Raw genomic sequence first — 16,975 nt, forward strand, 5'->3', positions numbered from 1 at the left:
GGGCCGGAGAGCATCCTGGGAAATGTAGTCCGCTTCTTTGAATTTTTTTATTTTATTTTTTTTGCAACGCCGAATGCAATTGCGTTGGGCCGCCTGTGGGGCTGGTTTGACTGATAACATTTGAGTAATTTGCAAAAACAAAAAAGCCAGAATAAAAACAACAGTAAAAAAATCATAGACAAATTTTTATTATGTTATTTTATTTTTTGAAGTTGTGATGAACTCTCTTTATATATATGTGTATGTATATGTATATATATTGCACATATGTATATGTATATATATTGCACATATGTATATGTATATGTATATGTATATGTATATGTATATGTATATGTATATGTATATGTATATGTATTGCACATTGCAATTAGCGGAGACTTATTTCTATTGACTGCACAGGGTGATATAATCCAATATTAGAAATACTCAGAGTAGACCTATTGATAAATTCCAGGATTAGAAATACTCAAGAGTTAGACCTATTAATGGGGACTCTGGCCCTTAAATTATATTGGCTGCATAAATTCCAGTATTAGGAATACTCAAGAGTTAGACCTATTGGAATTAGTGGAGACTCTAGCCATTAAATTATATCGCCTGCATTTTTTTTTGGTTGTTGTTGAGTCGTTTAGTGGTGTCCGCCTCTTGGTGACCCCCTGGACCAGAGCACGCCAGGCCCTCCTGTCTTCCACTGCCTCCCGCAGTTTGGTCAAACTCATGTTTGTAGCTTCGAGAACACTGTCCCACCATCTCGTCCTCCGTTGTCCCCTTCTCCTTGCGCCCTCCATCTTTCCCAGCTTCAGGGTCTTTTCCAGGGAGTCTTCTCTTCTCAAGAGGTGGCCAAAGTCTTGGAGCCTCAGCTTCAGGATCTGTCCTTCCAGTGAGCACTCAGGGCTGATTTCCTTCCGAATGGAGAGGTTGGATCTTCTTGCAGTCCATGGGACTCTCAAGAGTCTCCTCCAGCACCAGAATTCAAAAGCATCCATTCTTCAGGGATAGCCTTCTTGATGGTCCAGCTCTCACTTCCATACATCACTACTGGGAAAACCAGAGCTTGAACTAGACGGACCTTTGTTGGCAAGGTGAGTCTCTCTCCACTGGGGTGTAAAGGTAAAGGGACCCCTGGCCATTAGGTCCAGTTGTGGCCGACTCTGGGGTTGTGGCGCTCATCTCGCTTTATTGGCCGAGGGAGCCAGCGTCCAGCTTCCGGGTCATGTGGCCAGCAGGACTAAGCCGCTTCTGGCGAACCAGAGCAGCGCACGGAAATGCCGTTTACCTTCCTGCCAGAGCAGCACCTATTTATCTACTTGCACTTTGACGTGCTTTCGAACTGCTAGGTTGGCAGGAGCAGGGACCGAGCAACGGGAGCTCACCCATCACAGGGATTCGAACCGCCGACCTTCTGATCAGCAAGTCCTAGGCTCTGTGGTTTAACCCACAGCGCCACCCGCGTCCATGCCTTTTGCTTGCCCAGCAGTTGCTCCCCTCATACTGGGGCCCTGCATGAAATGTATTGCCTGTGAATTTTGTTGTACGGTGGTACCTTGGTTTACAACCATAATCCGTTCCGGAGGTCCGTTTGTACGTAAAGCAAAACTGGTTGTAACCCAAGGCGCGCTTTCGCTAATGGGGCCTCCAAAAACATTTGTTCATAATAATAATAAAAAAGGGTTATAATCCAAAAAAGAGTTTGCAAACCGGGACACGCATTTCCAGGTTTGATGTGTTCGTAATCTGAAACGTTTGCAACTGTAGCAGGAACCCCCCACCCCAATCATTCAGCTTGTACAAACTTCACACACTCACACTCACACACTACATATGCCACACTTCTGTTATAAATTCATAGAAAAATCAATCACACATCGGATTTGCACTGTTCCATTTTTGTTTTACTCCATATGGCAAGGACTATCAGAGGGGGTGGCTTGGTTCTGGTCAGCCATAATCCCTTCACCATCCCAACACATCCACAGGAGCCCTGCCCAGTTGCTATGTCAGCCCTGATAATCCCAGACAGAAGACAATCAGGATCACAAAGAACTTGCATATGGGAGTGGATTCAGCATGGACTGGAACAAAGGACAATGATCAGATCTTCCCTCTGGGGGCAGGAAACTGCCAACTCCCCTCTGTCACCTGGAAAGTAATCATGGGGAGGGGGAAAGGAGGAACCAGCCAGGTGACAGGACACTCAGGTTACCACCAGAACTCCTCCCTCAACCCCTCCTTTCTGTGATGTATGCATGATGTTTCTGGGGGTGGTCTTGATCTACAGGGTGGCAATTTCAAAAGTCTTTATAAGACCTTGCACACCATCTTTCTGGGTCTTTCCTCTCTCCTGCAAGTGAGGGGAACACCCTGTTGCAACAGTTCAATAAAGACCAAGCCTACAGGCTGCTGTTTTGCTCCCAGTTATCCTGGTTGGTGTCTTTGTTTTTGTCCAAGGGAGCCCTCGGATTTTTCCGGTAACAGTACGTAAAGCAAAACTGGTTGTAACCCAAAGCACGCTTTTGCTAATGGGGCCTGCAAAAACATTTGTTCATAATAAAAAAAGAAGAAAAGGGTTATAATCCCAAAAAGAGTTTGCAAACCGGGACACGCATTTCCAGGTTTGATGTGTTCGCAATCTTAAACGTATGCAAACCAGACTGTTTGCAAATCAAGGTACCACCGTACTTCCAAAATCACCCTTCTTATCTTTGGGTAAACCTTGGGTTGCAGTGACCCTGCCAGGCCTGCAGGGGGCAGCAGAGGGCCTTGTGCCAGAACCACGTGGCTGCAGCAGGAAGTGCCGGCTTGACCATAGAGGTGTCGAACATAGATCTAAGAAATTGTAGAGGTGACTCAATTTCCCCCAACCATCACTTTCAAGAGCACTTGGCTGGAGAAGTAAAGATGAATTGGGATCAGATCAAAAGCCGAGCATTAAATCAAGGGGAGGAAGTAATGAATGCATTGGTCTCTGAGTGTGGGAGGAGCACAATTATTATTTTTTGGGGGGAGGCTTCTTATAGTGATCCAGGAAAATGCCATGCCTGGGTGGAGGGAAGGGTCATCTCTGCAATTTTCGTGCCTCTACGGTGCCGGTGGAGGAAAGCCTGGGAAAAACCTCAATTGCTGCAATGGTGAGAGCAAAGGACCCCTTTAAATGAGGCTGGGGGCTCCCCTCTGATTGCATGGGAGGGCCAAAGGCGCTGCAAAATTGCAATGGGCAGCAATTGCGCGCGGGGGGGGGGGAGAAGCAGAGTCCAAAATTTAAGAGGCTTTTGCTGCAAACCCTGCAAAAAAACCCCCCAAATACAGTAAAAGGAAATTTGGAATTAAAAGTGGCGATACCAGCAGCGGCCACTGGAGGGCGCGCGCGCGCGCACTTTATAAACTTCCTCGTTCTATTCGTTCCTTTCCCATCTAAGCTATTATTCCCAGCACTGACCGGCAGCTGAGCTTTCAGACAAGCTTTATTTATTTATTTTTGCCAGCTTTTTCTGCGGGAATCGGAGGTGGAGAGCCAGGAAGGGGACCAGGGAAGGGATATAGGGAACCATTAATGCGCTAATAATAATAATAATAATAATAATAATAATAATAATAATATATTTATTATTTATACCCCGCCCATCCGGCAGGATTTCCCCAGCCACTCTGGGAGGCTTCCAACAAAACACTAAAATACAATCACCTATTAAACATTAAAAACTTCCCTAAAGAGGGCTGCCTTCAGATGTCTTCTAAAAATCTGGTATTTCTTTTTCTCTTGGACATCTGGCGGGATGTCAAATTGAGTTGGAAAGGGAACCAAACTCGAACCCGCGACCTTGAGATCTAAGATCCGAATGCTGTACTGACATGTAGGCCAGATCCCTTGCTTGAGCCGACTGGGGCGGTAGAGCTCGAAACCATGAGGACCGGAACCTCGGTTCATTTTTATTTGAAGCCGGCGATTTCAGCATTGCTGGGGGTGGACTAGATGACTATTGGGTCCCTTCCAACCGTACGATTCCACAATTCTAAGTATTCCAGCTCACAGACTCAATTCCCAGTAGCCTGGTGCACCTCTGACTCGGTCCAAAGCTGTTTCTTCCTATTTAAAACCAGGTCTTTTACCGTATTTTTTGCTCTATAAGACTCACTTTTTCCCTCCTAAAAAGTAAGGGGAAATGTGTGTGTGCGTCTTATGGAGCGAATGCAGGCTGCGCAGCTATCCCAGAAGCCAGAACAGCAAGAGGGATTGCTGCTTTCACTGTGCAGCGATCCCTCTTGCTGTTCTGGCTTCTGAGATTCAGAATTTTTTTTTTCTTGTTTTCCTCCTCCAAAAACTAGGTGCGTCTCGTGGTCTGGTGCGTCTTAGAGAGCGAAAAATATGGTAATTTGGAACAATGAAGACTGGAAACTTAACTTCTGGGCTTCGTCCGGCCTCAGGGAGCAGTTCCGATGTTCTCGGGTTAGGCTAATGGATCAGAGGAGAATTAGCCTTCCTGCTGATGTCGGACTCTGGAGTGGGGGCCGATATTTATGTCTCCCGACTCATGAAACCCCTGCCATTGCGGTCCATGGCTGTCCGAGAGTCGTAGCTGGAATGGAGCTTCCATGCAGGGGCGCAGTCTATTGTTGTTGTTTAGTCGTTTAGTCGTGTCTGCCTCTTCCTGACCCCCTGGACCAGAGCACGCCAGGCCCTCCTGTCTTCCACTGCCTCCCGCAGTTTGGTCAAACTCATGCTGGTCGCTTCCAGAACACTGTCCCACCATCTCATCCTCTGTCGTCCCCTTCTCCTTGCGCCCTCCATCTTTCCCAACACCAGGGTCTTTTCCAGGGAGTCTTCTCTTCTCATGGGGTGGCCAAAGTCTTGGAGCCTCAGCTTCACGATCTGTCCTTCCAGTGAGCACTCAGGGCTGATTTCCTTCAGAATGGAGAGGTTGGATCTCCTTGCAGTCCATGGGACTCTCAAGAGTCTCCTCCAGCACCAGAATTCAAAAGCATCCATTCTTCGGCCATCAGCCTTCTTGATGGTCCAGCTCTCACTTCCATGCATCACTACTGGGAAAACCATGGCTTTAACTATACGGACCTTTGTTGGCAAGGTGATGTCTCTGCTTTTTAAGATGCTGTCTAGGTTCGTCATTGCTTTTCTCCCAAGAAGCAGGCGTCTTTTAATTTCGTGACTGCTGTCACCATCTGCAGTGAAGGCGCAGTCTACTTCGGCTTAAAGCCGTCCGGCGTCCTTTAAACCCATATTCCAGACTGTGGGCAAACATAGCCTGCCTGGCTGTTCCTTCTCACCCGCACTAAAGGGTCGGTGTCGGGAGGCGAGACTCGAACCCGGCACCCGCCAGCTCCAATCAGCCAGCGGGACAGGGAAGGGGGGAAACCTTAGCTTGTCTGAGATGGGAGACACACAGACCCCAACTGCTGCCCCAGGCTGGATGTTTTTCGGCGGGATAGATGTTTCCGCCAAAGCCGGGAGGTTTGGGCTGCGTGCCACGAAGAGCCCCGTGGCCTGGAAAGCTCATGGAAACTGTCGGTTTTAATTGGGTGGGGGAACGGAAACCCCCCCCAGCTGCTGTTGTTGGGCCTGGGGGTTCGGCGCAGGCTGTCAATTTCTCCTGCAACCCACCCACAACCTTGTTTGCAACAGGAGATGGGGGGAAAATTCGTCTGTGCATGCCAAAACTGCGTCCTAGAGGTGTCTCTGAATTGATGCCGTCTGCCGCTGGGCCAGGAGTTTGTTGGAGAAACGGGACAGAGACCAGGAAGCTGCCGGGTCTGTGTTTATGGGGCATATCTCTTATTTATTTATATTTAAAAATGAATATTCAACGAGACGATTCTCGTGGTGATGTCCAGGCAGCGGCCAGGCACGATGCAAAGGGCTTGTTCTTCTAAGGATCGTAAAGCTGGATGATGTCTTACTGTTAAAATTATTGTGTTGAAACTTCTAATAAAATTTTTAAAAGGAAAGTTGGAAAGGGGTCCCCGGGGTCATCCATCCCAACCCGCTTGCAAGACAGGAATCTCAGCTAAACAGAGGACCACCCAACCTCTGTTTCAAAACCTCAGAGGAAGGAGAATTGTCCACCTTCCCATCCCGTCTCAAACGCCTTGGTACTCAAACAACTTGGAACCCAAACACTGCAAACCTAGAAATAAGTGTTCTGGTTTGTGAACATTTTTCGGAATCGGAACGTGCTCCGTTTTGAGTGCCACACTTTGGTTTTGAGCGTTACGCTGAGGTCTGTCTGTTTTTGCTATTTATTTTTCGTTTTTGCAGCTCTCTCTCTTTCGTTTTTGTGACTGTGTGCAACCCAGTTCAGCTACTGATGGATTGATTCTGCGACTGCAGTACATTGATTATTGCTTTCATTTTATGGATCAGCGGTCTCGTTAGAGAGTAAATTTCGTGTTCAATTGCCGTTTTGTTTTTAAAAGTCTGGAACGGATTAATCCGTCTTGCGTTGCTTTCTATGGGAAAGCAGCGCGCCTCGGTTTTGGGACGCTTTAGTTTTGGGACGCAATTCCCACAACGGATTAAGTTTGAGAACCAAGGGACCCCCGTACAATGGGAGATTAGGCTCTACCCAAAGGCGTCGTAGACTTTGGAGGCGCCCGGACCCGGGACGAAAGGGGGAAACGATCCAAGAGGAAGGCACGGTTGACAGATCCTCTCCTGGGATCAACTTCCACCTGGAAACCACCACTAAGACCATGGGTAGGCAAACGAAGGCCCGGGGGCCGGATCCGGCCCAATCGCCTTCTCAATCCGGCCCACGCACGGTCCGGGAATCAGTGTGTTTTTACACGAGTAAAATGTGTCCTTTGATTTAAAATGCATCTCTGGGTTATTTGTGGGGCATAGGAATTCGTTCATTTTTTTGCTTTCCAAAATACAGTCTGGAAAGCGAAATACAGTGATACCTCGGTTCTCACAGGAATCCGTTCATTATTATTATTTTTTTCAAAATATAGTCCGGCCCCCCAACCAGATCTGAGGGACAGTGGACCGGCCCCCTGCTGAAAAAGTTTGCTAACCCCTGATTAAGACCATCATGGAAGACTATCCTCCTCACCATAGGAGGAGGAGGAGAAAGACAGCCGCGGTTTTCGCCTGCGATTCCTCCATCGCAAGGGGGTTGGTTTGGATGAACTTTGGGTGTCCCTCCCGGCCCCCCAATTCTGTGCCGCCGGCCTGCTCCCTGGCCAGGCTTCAAAACAGCCCAGCGGAAACTTCCTTATGAAGTGCGATCGAAAGCCGGATTTGGCACGGCAGCCAAACCGGACACTGTTCGTTCCAAAGCTCAGGTTTTGGGGAATGGGGGCAGGAATTTTAGGTTTGTGGACTTGCCAGCTCATATCCCCATAACCCATAACATCCCCAACCCCTTCCAGCCCACGATTTGCACGTAACATATATTTATATTTCTGGAAGCGGAATGCAGCCCAAGGGTTCCTTGTTTTGCACACACGCAAAAATAGGAGACTTTTAAAAATGATTGTTTCTTCTCCTCCTATTTTCTTCCATCGCTTTGTTTTCTACGACGGAGACTCTTTTAATAAAATAGAGAGACTTTTAATGTACCAAAGAAAATACAGAGCCAAGGTCTGGCAAGAGCCAATTTTGGCAAGGAGAACATAGCCAAAGTGTGGCAGGAAGATTTAAAGACAATAAAAGAATAACATTTAAGCATTTCATTGTAGAAATGTTTTTTTTATCTGTTTGCAGAATACGGGTAGATATTTGAGAGCGGCTGGCTGTTCTCCTACAGTTCTCTGCAGACGTTGTGCGAATACGAAAGCTCAGAAAAGTGAAAGGCTCTTTGTTCGTCTCAAATTAGACCTGATATAAATTAGTCCTGACGCCTCTCTCTGTGAGTTTCTGTACGTATTTAAGATACATATGCAAGAGGCTAATTTATTATGGTATTTGGGGAATCACTCGTGTTCTTATGGGACTGTGTGGTTTTATACTTTCTGGGTCCCACGTCTTCCTAGACTTCTTCTGCTATAGGGCAATTCTATAAATTAAGTAGGTCAGTAAATACAGGGGGAGCGAAACGTCCCTTAGAGAAGGATCTGAAATATTATCAATCAATCAATCAATCAATCAATCAATCAGTTCTTTATCGCAGTCCAAAGACCCGCGAACAGAACCCGGTACATAAAAATATTCTAATTGAAGCTTATTTTATTTGATGCTTTATCCGCTTCGATAAAGAGGTACCTAAGAACTTAATTCGTTCCGGAGGTCCGTTCTTAACCTGAAACTGTTCTTAACCTGAAGCACCACTTTAGCTAATGGGGCCTCCTGTTGCCGCCGTGCGGTTTCTGTTCTCATCCTGAAGCAAAGTTCTTAACCCAAGGTACTATTTCTGTGTTAGCGGAGTCTGTAACCTGAAGCGTCTGTAACCCGAGGTACCACTGTATTTTGCCTTTGAAATTGAAAGCGATAAAGAAATGAAATGGAAATGATAATATTGGCGAATGTCACCACGGGAAAAATAAATGGCGCTTTGACGTTCCGTCGGGGAGGAGCCGCAACTCAGGTTCAAGGTTCTGTTTGGCGATTCGTGGATATTATCTGAGTTTTTTTAACGCTGAGTAGACCTGGAGGAAGTGCAATTAGATAAATAGGTACCGCTCTGGTGGGAAGGTAAACGGTGTTTCCATGCGCTGCTCTGGTTCGCCAGAAGTGGCTTAGTCCTGCTGGCCACATGACCCGGAAGCTGTACCAGTAAAGCGAGATGAGCGCCGCAACCCCAGAGTCGGCCACTACTGGACCTAACGGTCAGGGGTCCCTTTACCCTTAGACCTGGAGCAAAGGGACGCGGGTGGCGCTGTGGGTTAAACCACAGAGTCTAGGGCTTGCTGATCAGAAGGTCGGCGGTTCGAATCCCTGCAATGACGGGGTGAGCTTCCGTTGCTCGGTCCCTGCTCCTGCCAACCTAGCAATTCAAAAGCACACCAGTGCAAGTAGATAAATAGGTACCGCTCCAGCGGGAAGGTAAACGGCGTTTCCGTGCGCTGCTCTGGTTCGCCAGAAGCGGCTTAGTCCTGCTGGCCACATGACCCGGAAGCTGTACGCCGGCTCCCTCGGCCAGTAAAGCGAGATGAGCGCCGCAACCCCAGAGTCGGCCACGACTGGACTTAACAGTCAGGGGTCCCTTTACCCTTTACCTTTAGACCTGGAAGAAGAAAAGTTGTTCGGCAACCGTGTACAGAGGCAGATGCTTCTGAATCCTGGTGGCTGGGAATCGCAGGAGAGGAGAGTCGAACTCTTGTGTTCGAATCCTGCCACGGTACCAAGAGCTTCGGCCCCTCGCTCCATCGAAACGCATCTCCCAAGCTTAATTCCCTTTCCCCCCCATTTGCAGTTGGAAGCTGACGTCCAGACCCTCGTCCACCGCTTCTATGCCCTTCAGAGCGAACGGGTCGAAGCCTACCACCTCTTCGAAGAGTGAGTATCGGCTGACCGGTTGGGGTTTTATTTATTTGGGGTGCGGGACGTAGCCTGGTTTCTAGAGGAAGAGTGGCTTTCATGTCCCGCTCGCCGGCTTCCCGTCGAGGCGCCCGATTGAGGATGCCTGGCCTGGAACCGATGCTATGGGACTACAAAGCCCATCGTCCACTGACAGCTTGGCCCGTCGCAGTGGACGATGGGAGTTGTAGTCCAACTTCTAAACACGATCTCGTTGTGCAGCGCTCACGACAACGCATTGGGTACATACATGCGCGTTCCACTATGGGGTGCCCTTTTGCGCCGCTTTCTACCACATATTATTTCTTCGTTTTGTTTGGATGGCTCGTTTTCAAATAAACGACAACAGCAAATAGACTTGAAAACGCCAGGATCCCGGCAACCCGCGTTCACCGTCGGCCGGTTTTCGGGACCCCAGAAAGGTGGTTTCGAGACCCCCACCAAAGACCCCATCCCCATTCTTTTCTGTGCTGCCCCCAATTTCCGTGCCTCTCCGTCCAACGGGGGAAGGAGGCCCAGAAGGGGTGGGGGGGTTCCCTCCCCGCTTTTCCTGCCGCACCCAGGGCTTTTTTTGGCTCGGGTGCCCCTGATGAATACCAGATGAGCCGAACGGGGGGTGGAAAAACCTCCCTCCCTAGACACCTGTCTTAGATTTGCAGAGAGAAGGCACTCTGGAGCGGGGTCTCTGGGCAGGGGGGGTGGTAATTGACTTCTGGGGAATCGAGAACCGAGACCCTCCGGCAACCCCCCACGACTCCGACCGAGGGGGCCTGGCTTCCCAACTGCCCCCCTCCCTCCAAACCACATGGCGGGGGTGACGCCCCCCCCTTGCCAGGCAGGTTGGTGTGTGTGGGACGCTTCCTAATTCGCCCATGCCTCTTGCAAACCCAGCCCAACGAGGTCACGCCAAAGGGGTGGGGGCTTTTTGTAGAATCATAAGATTTGGGAGAGGGATGTGGGTTAAACCACGGAGCCCAGGGCTTGCAGATCAGAAGGTTGGCGGTTCGAATCCCCGCGATGGGGTGAGCTCCAGTTGCTCGGTCCCTGCTCCTGCCAACCTAGCAGTTCGAAAGCATGCAGTGCAAGTAGATAAATAGGTACCACTCCGGCGGGAAGGTAAACGGCGTTTCCATGCGCTGCTCTGGTTCGCCAGAAGCGGCTCAGTCCTGCTGGCCACATGACCCGGAAGCTGTACGCCGGATCCCTTGGCCAATAAAGCGAGATGAGCGCCGCAACCCCAGAGTCGGCCACGACTGGACCTAATGGTCACAGGTCCCTTTACCTTTATCTTTAAGATTTGGGAGATACCCCCAAAGGGCATCTAGGCTAACCTTCTGCAATGCACGGTTTTTGTTTAAATCCCTAAACAGGGCTGCCTTCAGATGTCTTCTAAAAGTCAGATAGTTGCTTATTTCCTTGACATCTGATGGGAGGGCGGTCCACAGGGCGGGCGCCACCACCGAGAAGGCCCTCTGCCTGGTTCCCTGTAACTTCGCTTCTCGCAGGGAGGGAACCACCAGAAGGCCCTCGGAGCTGGACCTCAAGTGTCCGGGCTGGATGATGGGGGTGGAGACGCTCCTTCAGGTATACTGGGTCGTTTAGGGCTTTCAAGGTTAGCCCCAACACTTTGAATTGTGCTCGGAAATGTAGTGGGAGCCAATGTAGGTCTTTCAGGACTGGTGTTATCAGTCTCGGCGGCCGATCCCAGTCCCCAGTCTGGCAGCCGCATTCTGGATTGCAGTTTCCGGGTCACCTTCCAAGGGAGCCCCACGTAGAGCGCATGGCAGTAGTCCAAGCGGGAGATAACCAGAGCATGCACCACTCTGGAGAGACAGTCCGCGGTCAGGGAGGGTCTCATCCTGCGTACCAGATGGAGCTACCCTGGACACAGAACTGACCTGCGCCTCCATGGACAGCTGTGAGTCCAAAATGACTCCCAGGCTGCACACCTGGTCCTTCAGGGGCACAGTCACCCCATTCAGGACCAGGGAGTCCCCCACACCTGCCCGCCTCCTGTCCCCCCAAAACAGTCCTTCTGTTTTGTCAGGATTCAACCTCAATCTGTTAGCCACCATCCATCCTCCAACCGCCTCCAGGCACTCACACAGGACCTTCACCGCCTGATTTAAAAGAGGCCATTGAGGTTCTTTCCAACTCTGAGATTCTGTGCCAGGAGACATGAAGCCAGGAGATGTTCTGCATTCGGCCCAGACCTCGATCTTCACGTCCAGGCAATGGGTACACCGCTGCTTCTCTCAGCCATTTTCTCCCGGCTCTTTCCCGCCAGGGGCCACCGGGCGTATCTCCGAAGCGGCCCTGACTACGACTTCGCCCGCTACCGCCAGCTGGTGCACGAGATCACCCAGGCCTTCAGCGGGATCTCGCGGGAGATCCTGCAGATCAAGGAGCAGCTGGAGGGACCCCGCGGGCGGCCCGACCTCGCCCAGCACCTCGGGCGCCTGCAGGAGAAGGAGAAGGAGAAACTTGAGCTGGTGAGAGAGAGAACTTTGCGCCCATTTTACAGGTGCAAAACTGATCCCCTTCCGGTTTCGTGCCGGAAGAGTGTTTCGATCTTGTAATCAGGATCGGTGGTGTCTGGAATTTCAGGTTCTTGAGAGCTTTGTGTTTTTTTGAGGGGCTTATATGTATTCATAGGGACGCGGGTGGCACTGTGGGTAAAAGCCTCAGCGCCTAGGACTTGCCGATCGAAAGGTCGGCGGTTCGAATCCCGGCGGCGGGGTGAGCTCCCGTCGCTCGGTCCCAGCGCCTGCCTACCTAGCAGTTCGAAATCACCCACGGGTGCAAGTAGATAAATAGGTACCGCTTTATAGCGGGAAGGTAAACGGCGTTCCGTGTGCGGCGCTGGCTCGCTAGATGCCGCTTAGTCATGCTGGCCATGTGACCCGGAAGTGTCTGCAGACAGCGCTGGCTCCCGGCTTCTAGAGTGAGATGAGCGCACAACCCTAGAGTCTGTCAAGACTGGCCCGTACGGGCAGGGGTACCTTTACCTTTACCTTATGTATTCATAGAATCATGCCGTTGGAAGGGGCCCTGACGGTCATCCAACTCAACCCCCTCCGCAATGCAGAAATATGCAGTACAGGATTCGAACCCGCCACCCTGGCTTTGTCTCCCATCTGCAACGGATGCTTTGGCTTAAAGTTTCCTTCTTTGCAGGGGGGTTTGACTAGATGACTCTGGAAGTCCCTTTCCAGCCCTACGATTCTATAATTCCGCTGGGCTACCCAGCTCGCAAAAAAGTCCCCTTGCACAATAAATGCCTCGCTTATCGTTTTGCCGTTTCCGTTTCAACCGCTTGCCGTCGTTTTCGCCTCGCAAACCGGCCCGATTTCTTTTCAGACGACCGAACAAATATTATTTATAGCAAAAACGGGAAGCGGGGTGGGGTGGGGAGAAAGCCATAAAAGACGGGAAATCATCAGAAGTCTAAAATAACGTATAAGACAAGAAGTTATGCATGTGGTTGTTGGAAAAGATATGTTAAAAAAACCTAATGAAAATATAAAAGGGGTTGGAAAGAAAGCTATAGCAAAAACATTATTTTGTTAGGTAAATCCTGAAATTCTGGCTTATTTCGTTCTATAATAAAACATTTCTTTTTTTAAAAAATAAATATTATTTATAAATGAATTTTATTGCATTTATAGCCCACCTTTGCTCTCAGGGGCTACCTCCCTCTCTGCCTTCCCATTTAATCCTCACAACAGACCTGCAAGATTGGTTAGCGACCAGCCAGAGGGGCAACTTGCTTGCAACCTCCCACAATCCCCCCTGGTCGCAATCTCCCACAATCCCCCCTGGTTGCAATCTCCCACAATCCCTCTTGTTCGCAATCTCTCACAATCCCCCTTGGTCGCAATCTCCCACAATCCCCCTTGCTTGCAACCTCCCACAATCCCCCCTGGTCGCAATCTCCCACAATCCCCCCCATTTGCAATCTCCCACAATCCCTCTTGGTCGCAATCTCTCACAATCCCCCTTGGTCGCAATCTCCCACAATCCCCCTTGCTTGCAACCTCCCACAATCCCCCCTGGTCGCAATCTCCCACAATCCCCCCCATTTGCAATCTCCCATAATCCCCCTTGCTTGCAATCTCCCATAATCCCCCCTGGTTGCAATCTCCCACAAAAACCCCCTTGCTTGCAATCTCCCACAATCCCCCTTGTTTGCAATCTCCCACAATCCTCCCATTTAATCCTCACAACAGACCTGCAAGATTGGTTAGTGACCAGCCAGAGGTTGAATTCACACCCAGGTCTCCTCTTGCCTTTCGGGTCTGGGTCTCTAACCACTGCACGGCACCGCCCCTCTGGCAAATTGCCGTCCCAGCAAACTGGGGAGAGGGGGGACTGGTGATTTCTGCGCCCCCTTTCGTCTCGTCCAAAAGGGTCTCCCCTCCTCGTTTCTCCCCCTTCTCAGACAGCGCAGCTGCAACTCGCCAAACAAAATGCTCAGGACCACCCCGGCGTAGAAGCCCACCCGCAAGAGGTTCGAGAGCTCAAGCAGAGGTAAGTGAGGGGGACCCCCGTGGTTGCAAATCGGAAAGAGGGGTGCAACGCTTTTGCTTTTAAACCTGCCCCCCCTGATTGCATCAAGGCTCTCCAACCGGAAAAGCAAATGCGCTTATTTTTATTTCCGAAAACTCGGCCGTAACTCTCACAAAGTCTCAATCCTTGTTTTAAGAGGGGAGTCTTGTTGGTTTGAGGCTTGTTGTTGTTGTTGAGTCGTTTAGTCATGTCCGCCTCTTCGTGACCCCCTGGACCAGAGCACGCCAGGCCCTCCTGTCTTCCACTGCCTCCCACAGTTTGGTCAAACTCATGCTGGTGGCTTCGAGAACACTGTCCCACCATCTCGTCCTCTGTCGTCCCCTTCTCCTTGCGCCCTCCATCTTTCCCAACATCAGGGTCTTTTTGCAATCTCCCATAATCCCCCTTGCTTGCAATCTCCCACAATCCCCCCTGGTCGCAATCTCCCATAATCCCCCTTGCTTGCAATCTCCCACAATCCCCCCTGGTCGCAATCTCCCACAATCCCCCCTGGTCGCAATCTCCCATAATCCCCCTTGCTTGCAATCTCCCACAATCCCCCCTGGTCGCAATCTCCCACAATCCCCCTTGCTTGCAATCTCCCACAATCCCGCTTGCTCGCAATTTCCCACAATGCCTTGGGTGGAGGGGCAGAACCGCTCTCTCTCTCGAGACCCAGATCCCTTTACAGGATAGTTTTTGCAGGGTGTGGGTTGGTGTGCAAATTCAGCGCCCGGAAAAGAAACCCTGTTAATTTTTGCAGAAGAGGGGTCTTTGGAGAAATCCCTCCCCCCCCCCGATTGCTCTGCTTCGGCTCTCGGGATTTTTGGCTTCCCACGGGCCATTGGATCGCTGCGTTTCATAAACAAGCGGCGAGGGCCGGGGAGGGAGGCGGGCAGGGCCGGGCGGCCCGAGCCAAGAGCGTGCCTAATCGCCTCCATATGCTCCTTTATTTATCGTTTCCATCCGCCCGAAACAGGCTAATTCAAACCATCGAGGCAATCAGCGAAATTCTCCAAGATTTCAAGTACGATTCTGAAGAAAGCTCTTGACGGGACGTCCCACAGGAGGAGGAGGAAGGAAGGGGGCGAGAGGAACACCCCCTGCAAGCCAGCAACGTTTGGATCGCTCTCTCCCCCCAGCCCCCCGCCCCTCTGCCCGCTTCCTTACCCGATCTGGGTTCTGACCTGCCTCGCACGCAGGCCCCGACGCGAGGGGCTCGGCCGGACGTGCTTTGGCCCTCCGCCCGGCACGAAAGGCTCCAGACCCACGCCGAACGAGCCCAATAAAGACTTCTCCCTAGACTGGGGGGGTCGGCTGGAGCTGGAGATGTGGGGCAAGGGGGTGGGAATGTTCTCCTCGTTCGTTTGGAGTCAATAAAAGCTTCTTGTTTACTTGAGTATCTGCGGGACTCTTTTTCCAAACCCGAATCCGTGCGATGGTTGGGCAGGACGTGGGCGGACGGACAAGGTGGGAGGGCGAAATTTGCCGGCCATTTGCTTGCCCCCGTTGTTAGAGGTTTATTGGCAGCCGTGTGTCTCGAGTGGCAATGGAGTGCGCTTCCATGGGTGAAGCCCAAACGGCTGTGTTAGCGGCACGGAAGTGACGTCCCCGGGGCGCAAGCCAGGTCTGGGAGATCCTGGGCCACTCGCCTCATGGAGAGGGTACTGTCACTGTCCGGTTCGCGGGCTATCGAAGTCCCAGCGGGGGACGTCAGGACTGGGGGCAAGATGGCGGGGTGGGAGCAGGAACAGGAGTCAGGAAGCCAAGAGTCCGAGGGTCAGGAAGCAAGGAGTCAAGAAGTCAGGGGTCCGAGGGTCAGGACGCAAGGAGTCACAAAGTCGGGTCCAAGGAGCAAGGAGTCACAAAGTCGGGTCCGAGGATGAAGAAGTAAGGAAACGCCGTTTACCTTCCTGCCAGAGCAGTACCTATTTATCTACTTGCACTTTGACGTGCTTTCGAACTGCTAGGTTGGCAGGAGCAGGGACCGAGCAACGGGAGCTCACCCCGTCATTGCGGGGATTCGAACCGCCGACCTTCTGATCGGCAAGTCCTAGGCTCTGTGGTTTAACCCACAGCACCACCCGCGTCCCAAATAAGTACTGTATATAAATAATTTTCACAAAAGTTATGCTGACAAATAATGGGGAATCCGCCCGCCACCGCCTTTGCGCCTCCGCATTCGCCCCAGTGCATCCCCTGCGATTGTGAATATGCTGACCGAAGCCCCCTTTGGAATCAGAGGCCCTGGCCAAATGGCCCATATGGTGCCCCCTCTGTCTGGACCTACACGGGTGGCACTGTGGGTTAAACCACAGAGCCTAGGACTTCCCAATCAGAAGGTCGGTGGTTTAAATCCCCGCAATGATGGGGTGAGCTCCCGCTGCTCGGTCCCTGCTCCTGCCAACCTAGCATTCGAAAGCACGTCAAAGTGCAAGTAGATCAATAGGTACCGCTCCAGCCGGAAGGTAAACGGTGTTTCCGTGCGCTGCTCTGGTTCGCCAGAAGCGGCTTAGTCCTGCTGGCCACATGACCCAGAAGCTGTACGCCGGCTCCCTCGGCCAGTAAAGCGAGATGAGTGCCGCAACCCCAGAGTCGGCCACGACTAGACCTAATGGCCCTTTACCCTTTTACTCTCTGGACCTGCGCTTTGGTCTCATCAAGAGCCTGGGCTCTTTCGTTTAGAGACATTCCTGGTCTCACTAGCTAGACGATTTCCTATGCCTAGATTCCTGTGGTCTTGGGTAAGACCCTCTCGGTAAGGAAGGGGATATTTGGGCTGCGTAGATTATGGGGTTTGGGAAAATAACCAGAAGACGCACAGAAACAACTTGGAAACTCGGCTAAGAGACAAACACACAACACACACGTCATAACATTTATTTGGAGAAGTTTGCAGAAGAAAACGAAATCCACGGGGCTCCGTTTTCTGGGTTGGCTTTTATCCCTGTCTCC

At 51.1% G+C, this 16,975-nt stretch overlaps 1 protein-coding gene across 1 annotated transcript; it reads left to right on the plus strand.

Annotated features, from left to right (window-relative positions):
- The first annotated feature begins 3,017 nt into the window (after positions 1–3,017).
- Positions 3,018–15,414, plus strand: REX1BD (required for excision 1-B domain containing). The gene is made up of 5 exons (XM_082206789.1): positions 3,018–3,131; positions 9,369–9,451; positions 11,760–11,964; positions 13,914–14,002; positions 15,000–15,414. The coding sequence occupies exons 1-5, from the start codon at positions 3,033–3,035 to the stop codon at positions 15,070–15,072; spliced, it is 549 nt and encodes a 182-aa protein (XP_082062915.1). The 5' UTR covers positions 3,018–3,032; the 3' UTR covers positions 15,073–15,414.
- Positions 15,415–16,975: the final 1,561 nt, after the last annotated feature.

This window comes from Podarcis vaucheri (genome assembly GCF_965113315.1).
Source record: "Podarcis vaucheri genome assembly, chromosome: 18".
NCBI classification, from domain to species: Eukaryota; Metazoa; Chordata; class Lepidosauria; order Squamata; family Lacertidae; genus Podarcis; species Podarcis vaucheri.

Bases quoted from the DNA above. Each gene is read 5' to 3' on its own strand.
- REX1BD (XM_082206789.1), top strand. From the start codon at position 3,033: ATGCCATGCCTGGGTGGAGGGAAGGGTCATCTCTGCAATTTTCGTGCC. The intron at 3,132-9,368 runs GTGAGAGCAAAG...CCCCATTTGCAG, and splicing joins AAACCTCAATTGCTGCAATG to TTGGAAGCTGACGTCCAGAC. The intron at 14,003-14,999 runs GTAAGTGAGGGG...CGCCCGAAACAG, and splicing joins GTTCGAGAGCTCAAGCAGAG to GCTAATTCAAACCATCGAGG.